Here is a 6,884-nt window from a genome sequence, read left to right on the forward strand (position 1 = left end):
TTGTGCATGTGTAAGAATTATCTTATTGAAAAACCACGAAGTAGAAGTCTAATATGAGCTGTTTTCGGTGGTATGGAAATGAGTAAAATTAATTTTTAAAACATGACCCTTACTCATTACTTAGTTTCTCTACTCATTGCTAACTTACTTAGTTCGCTCGGGGAGAGGGTATTCAGATTAATTTTTAAAATAAATTCGAATGATATACACACAAAACATACATTTATTGTACAAAACACATGTTACATGAGATATGGAACAATGGTTACAGAAAAAAAGGCGAATCCGATGGCGTTCTCCCCAATGGTGAGTGACATCTTGCGAGAGATTGGGGAAAGAGTGAGCGCGCACACAAAAATAATAGGAGGGGACGACGACACACGACAGATCCTCATGGGGACGGGACAGAGGTAAGAGTCTTAAAGATCTTCAAGGGCTCGTTGGGGTCACCCGCTTCAGCCGTGGTAACCTCCGTAGCCGCCGTAACCGTAGCCGCCGTAGCCGTGGTGACCCACGAACACGGGGTACTTCTTGTAGATGGGGACTGGGTGTGGCACGGGCACTTTAACCGGGACGTGCACGGGGTATGCGACTGGTTTGGGGACCGGGACTGCCACCGGGTGAGGCACGGGGACCTTTACGGGGACGTGCACGGGGTACGGGACGGGCTTTTCCACAGGGTACGGGACCGGCCTCTCCACGGGGACCGGGTACGGCTTTGGCACGGCCACCGGGTAGGGTTTCTCCACGGGGACCGGGACGGGATGCGGGACGGGGACTCCGACGTTCTTCACGACGGGGAAGGGGACGGGGTGGGGCACGGGGACGGGGATCTCCTTGGTGACGGTGATTGCTTTCGTGATTCCGTGGCCGTAGCCGAAGCCGTGACCGTAGCCGAAGCCGTGACCGTAGCCCAAGCCGTGGCCGTAGCCCAAGCCGTGACCGTAGCCGAAGCCGCCGTAGTGTCCGCCGTAGTGTCCGCCGTAGAGTCCTCCGTAGTGTCCTCCGTATCCTAGGCCTCCATAGTGTCCTCCGTATCCTAGGCCGTAGATTCCGCGCTTTTCGTGTTGTTTTGTTTCCTGTTTGGCTTCCTCGGCGGTCACAGTCGCGACGGCCAGAGCCACTAGGAAGACGAGTGCCTGAGTAGAAAAAAAAGAAAAGGGGTTGCTCATAGTATATGAAGCTAATCCATCTACGTATATATATATATAAAAAAAGGATGTCTGTTTTCTGTCCGCTGTACGTTTCTGACTGCACCGATTTCAACCAAAGTTTGTGCGAAAGTACTTCTCATACTCATGAAGCCCGTAGTGCTACTTTCGGTTGCGTCCGACGCCTCCTTTGCGCTGTTTTCTTATTGCCATTTGTTACGTCACATTATAGAATTTCTGCGAGTGCTCATCCTTGTGGATTGGTACACCTATTAACGCGCTCAAAAGTAAATCATAACTCAAAGGTTACTGATTCATTTTGCTGGGCTAAACGTTAACACGACGTTTTCGGTCTGCGCACGTAGGCACTCATATCGATCAATGTCGTGGAACGGGAAATGAGCCGATTCCGTGCGAAGTATACGGAAATCGTTTTCACCATTGTTGGTTGTTCACAGTCCTCCGCTCAGTTCTGAGTCAACCGTGGGATATATCGGGGGTTGGTGGGTTCCAAGCCTGCTAGTACATATATAAATATATTTTTCCGTTACTTAAGTCTATTGCGATTCTTCTTTCCCGAAAATAATGTTTACGAAGTCGCAGATAATTTTTTGCTCAGTCATCGCACTTATCGATGATGTGAATCACTAGATCATGGTGGAAAAATATTGCTCAACTCTAAAAAATAGTACCAAAACATTTTTAGGGTGGTTTCCTATTAATTTTAAATTGCCTAAATCAAAAGATTATTTATCCTGGAGTACGCATTTCACGCTTTTAGATTTTTTAAGGACGATATCTATTTTTCGCGATTAAATGAAAAGTGGAAATTTTCAAGCGCGCAAAAACGCGACGGCTAAGTATGAATGCTGGGAAAACACCGTGTGACATCATTCTGGTTCCCGCTGTCGGCGTGTGAGGTGACCTTGGGGCGAAGCTTTGAGCGCTAATACGATGCAGACTGCTAGCAGGTAGCGCTTGGCTTAAATAAGGATTATTATTACCCTATCAAACGAAGGAAACCTTCCGAACTTATGTAATTTTAATGGGTGATTATTAAGAGATGTTTCCCTGAGCTCTGTACCTCATGCATGCATTGGTAATCTCAAACGATGTAAAACTCCTATCTACTCGTATAGAAACTAGATCCCTGTGACGTCACGTGGAGTGAAATCGCATGGGCGCCAATCTGGGCTTTTTCAAATGCGGTTAAAGTTGGCCATCGCCATTCGTCTGAACTGGGATTTCTGAAACCAAATAATTTGTATATTATGAATACACTAATGGTGGGTAACGAATCACTAGCGATGCTTTTCGTTTTCTTTGATGAAGGAAAATACCCAATAGAGTATGTGCACATTTTTGGGAAGTGATCTTAAAAAAGAATTTACACCTCAATTAGGCTAAATTTCGAGCCTGAGAATAGAGAGGTACTTTTTAAGCGAGATATTAATTATTAAAATTTGCAAAATTAATGATGCGCTGAAACACCAGTCGGCCATATTCTCAAGGCTGTGACGTCATTTTGTTCGACGTGTTCTCAGGCATTCCTTGTTCTTTAGGGTGAGCCCCTCTACAGCGTATACTGAGTTTGGAAAGAAGCCATGGAATGCCTTATGAACTAGATTTAAAGTGTGTACATGCCATCATCTACATCTTTTAATTCATTTGTTTCTCGGTTACGCTGACGACGAGACTCTATCAACTTTTCTACCTCGAACTACCTAATCGTATTTCTTACTCCTCGGTTCTCGCATTTGCGTTCGTTTGCAGATTTATAGTGACATTAAAATTAAGAGACACTTAAACAGTGATGATCCTTGAAAATAGTACGACTTAATTCGTGAAAACTAAGTCACTAATTAGTAACTAACTTAGTAACTGTACCCGTACTACTAACAAAAAAAACGGAAAATTAATTTTCGATAAAAAGTGATAGTTTGGGCATTCAAAATGTTTGTAATTTAATTCCAAACACAGTGATGCTAATATTTTCCAAATCGGATGTGAAATAAGCTCATTATTACGTATCACAAGTCGGGACTACTTTTTGGAAATGCACCGCGCGCAGGGATTCCTCGCTTAATTCCTCGCTTAAGACGCTTAGTACCTTGAAAACCAATAAACTTATGCTGTGAAGAAATATAAAATGAACCAATTATTAAATTGTGCTAACAAATGCTTCGAGAAACATATTGAAACCGAATGAATGAAAAGTAATCGTCTGATCTAACTATCAAACATTTGATTTCCAGCCCGAGAGATTTCCGTCATTCATCCGGACCAAGTTTTCAATAACCAATTTTTAGATATGCCTCACAAATGCTATTCATAAACCTCAACGAAGCAAATGTACATCTGACTGACATATCTTTGTTAGCGAACTGAAAATAACTTGTAGAAACATTGAGATAATCAGAACTCTGCTTTTGAATACATTAATTCTACGAAAGAACAAATACGTCGACTAAAAGTGCGTTTTTTTAAGAAATTAAGATCAGATTACTGCTTAAACTGGACCAAAATGTAACTTCAGTTATTTGTGCTTACGTTTAAAACCTTAAATAGCCCAGAAGAAGAAGAGCCCAGCTCAGTAACGGCAATTTAATAATTAACTATGGATATTCATCCATTCACCACGGGCCATAACTGAATATGAAAAATTATTTTTCGCGAGTCAGTAGGTTAAATAATAATAGAATAGAAAATAGTTAAATAGATAAATTAAATTATGATCGGTATTTGAAATGACAATAATACAAATATCGATAGTTATCTACCTACCGGCACTTTTACTTCCGTAAACCTTCGAATCGTGCTAACAAACTTTTGGCCAATTACCTACTGTAAACAATCTTACTTAATTCACTTATGTTAGACCTAATTTCCGATGAGATTTCCCGTCCATTTCTCTTTATTATGAATGAGACAAGACAACAAAAAATCTCCAGTTCAACATTAAAACTTCGTGCCGAGGCATGTAGGTATAGTCCAACATAATCAGCACGGTCAATCATTGAAGCATCCACCTTCGGGATATTATTTGAAGAAACCCTCACGAAACCTGATTCCATGATAAGCACTTAAACGTATTTCCCTTTACACAGATCAGATCCACCAACTTTTTCCAATGCACACGTAGTATATTGAATCATAAACACGATCATAACACGATAAACACCTTGCACGCTGATGAGATAGACCAGAATGACGTCACATACCGAGGAGCCAATAGATGAGCGTTTTCGTCTGCCTAATATCGTTGCGAAAACAATGCATATTAAATAGTAATTATTAAACAAACTAAGCAACAATTAATGCTGTTAATCGAAAGTAATGATATTTACGATACACTTTATCGAATAAACTGCATTTCAATCGTATTCCTCCCGAGTGCACATACTCTATTGCGGACCAAAAGCTCAATGATGGACAAACCAGAAACTGCATGGAAATATCATACACGGAACAACGTCAGTGTTAAAAAGTGATCGGCAGGAAGTAGCTCACGGAACATAATCGCATGGCATACAAAAATAAAACAGTTCTTCTTAGCATTGTTTACGGTTTAGAGTGCATATTGAGACTCCTTATTTCAGTACAAAAGTATTTTTTCACGATAAAATATAGTATTGTCGTTCCTAGTTTGGAAATACGGTCGCTATGTATCATGGTTTCCTATTACCTGTCGTAGGCCGTTTACTTTTTAAAGTGAAGGCAGTCTCTAAGGAGTGCGAGATCTTTCATTAACGGGTGAATTGTTTTCATGCCGCAAAATGGATTGTGAGCAAACAAACAAACACTATTCGAGCAGTGATTGCTCAAATGATCTAATTAAAATAAATAATTACATTTGTCTTTACTTAGCATAATGTGATGAGAATATTAATCGTGTTCAGTGAAAAATATGAAAAACCAAGAATTAAAGAATTTTTTCTGGGGACATATCTGCTCCTAAATTAAACATCGTTTATTGAAATCTGTTTCTTGAATAATTCTAAATATTTATCTTTTCTGCTGCAAAATTAATTCCTGATCTTTTTGCCGGTATATTATCTTTATAAAGTTGCAAGTTATCTTAACTTAATCCGCAACTTTTATTTATAAAGTGAATCACTTGATAATCGTTAAATAGTATTGGTTTTCTTAAAAAATATTGCCTAAACAGTAGTTACGGACCAAATGCTCAGTGAGGGGCAAGCAAGAAATATGTCACACCATCTTTGTGTGTCTAATGAGTCAAATCTTTCGGGTCTTCAACCTGGTAAGGCACTCATCATCTTCATCGAAGGGAAAAGTGACCTCGATGATTATGACCAAATAGTTAATCAAAATCTCGATTAGAATTCGATTGATCTCCCCTGCCAAATACCCTATTGGTGGCTGGAAGGTACTTATGTAGTTATAGATGTATATGGGTCGCCTCTGTCGGTTGAAAACCCGAGGAAATTCTTAAAGGAAAAAAAATATGTTGCAAAAATAATGGAAATTGGATATGTGAAATTTTACGCAAAATCATGGAGAGAAGATGATGATAGTAATGGGGCCTTATTGGCGTTCCACTCAACGTTTATGCACCCCACTGGTTAATAGAATCAATATCAAAGAGAGAACTCCATTGCATCCTTGTCCTACAGTAGACAATGGCATTAGTGGGGTGAATAAACGTTGAGTAAAATATTAGAAAGTCATTATAAGTCCCAGCATGATGAAATTCCCGATTGATGAGCCGGATGCAATTTTATCATTTGAGAAGAAGTGTGATTATTTATTTTAATTAGATCATTTGGGCAATCGTTGGTCCAACAGTGACTGTAATTCAGCCATATTATAAGCTTTGGGGATAATTTTGTGCTGAAGGAGTGGGCAAAAACTAAGAGAAAAATCAACCCCTTAGAAAATTAGTGTACTATATTAAAAAAATGCAGTATAAATGCACAGTTGGCTCGGCAAAGTCAATTGAGGATTTGCAACAATCTTTATTCCCTGGTAACCACCAGCAATGGATTAAAAAAACAGTACACAAGCGAATAGTTTGATTGCATCCAACAGCAGAATAAATAGCGCAATACGAACATAGACGTCTTTGGGTGGATGGCGCAGATTGAATAGGAAGATGACTCTTAAACGTTGGCTCTTTATCGAGAGAAATCGAGAGGGCTTAGGAGTACGAATAAGGGGGGATGGATCTCACTCACCAGTCGATTCATTTCCTCGGCGAGTGGTTGCGTGCTTGGCGTGGTGAACTCGAATGATTGGACATCCCAGGGCGAGGCATTTATATAGTGTCCCCGGCCGGTCGGGGCTTTGCTTCCGTTGAAAGAATTTCACCTCTCGAAGCTCTTCCGCTTTCCCCATACCCACCGATTCCACGTTTAAGGCGTTCTGCTCTTACATAATCCACCTCTCTCACGCTCCTGCAACCCTTTTCGTCTCGAGCAGCCAGGAATCGGTCGGAATCCGAGCGACGCGTCGCGACGGTTGGGGGCGCGACAGAGTGTATAACTGCTGCGGGCCAAGCCGAGTGCCGTAAGATCCATCTATCTATGCTCCATCGGTCGGATGCAGATAAGAGAAGAATTTTAGGATACCTTGGCCCTGGGATAGCACTGTTCCCAAGATTATGTCATCCCTTATTACCACAGCAATGCACTGGTTTCTTTTAAAAGGTTGGGGATAAATTTATCCCTCACAAATTTACTGTCAAAATCCAGTTTGACCTCTTTCGGGGAC

At 40.9% G+C, this 6,884-nt stretch overlaps 1 protein-coding gene across 1 annotated transcript; it reads right to left on the minus strand.

Moving 5' to 3' along the window:
• Positions 1-205: 205 nt before the first annotated feature.
• Positions 206-6,392, minus strand: LOC124154668 (cuticle protein 64-like). Its single transcript, XM_046528531.1, has 2 exons — positions 6,350-6,392; positions 206-1,139 (listed from the first exon to the last, which is right to left on the minus strand). The coding sequence occupies exons 1-2, from the start codon at positions 6,359-6,361 to the stop codon at positions 456-458; spliced, it is 696 nt and encodes a 231-aa protein (XP_046384487.1). The 5' UTR covers positions 6,362-6,392; the 3' UTR covers positions 206-455.
• Positions 6,393-6,884: the final 492 nt, after the last annotated feature.

The sequence above is a fragment of the Ischnura elegans genome, chromosome 2, assembly GCF_921293095.1.
Source record: "Ischnura elegans chromosome 2, ioIscEleg1.1, whole genome shotgun sequence".
Taxonomy (NCBI): Eukaryota; Metazoa; Arthropoda; class Insecta; order Odonata; family Coenagrionidae; genus Ischnura; species Ischnura elegans.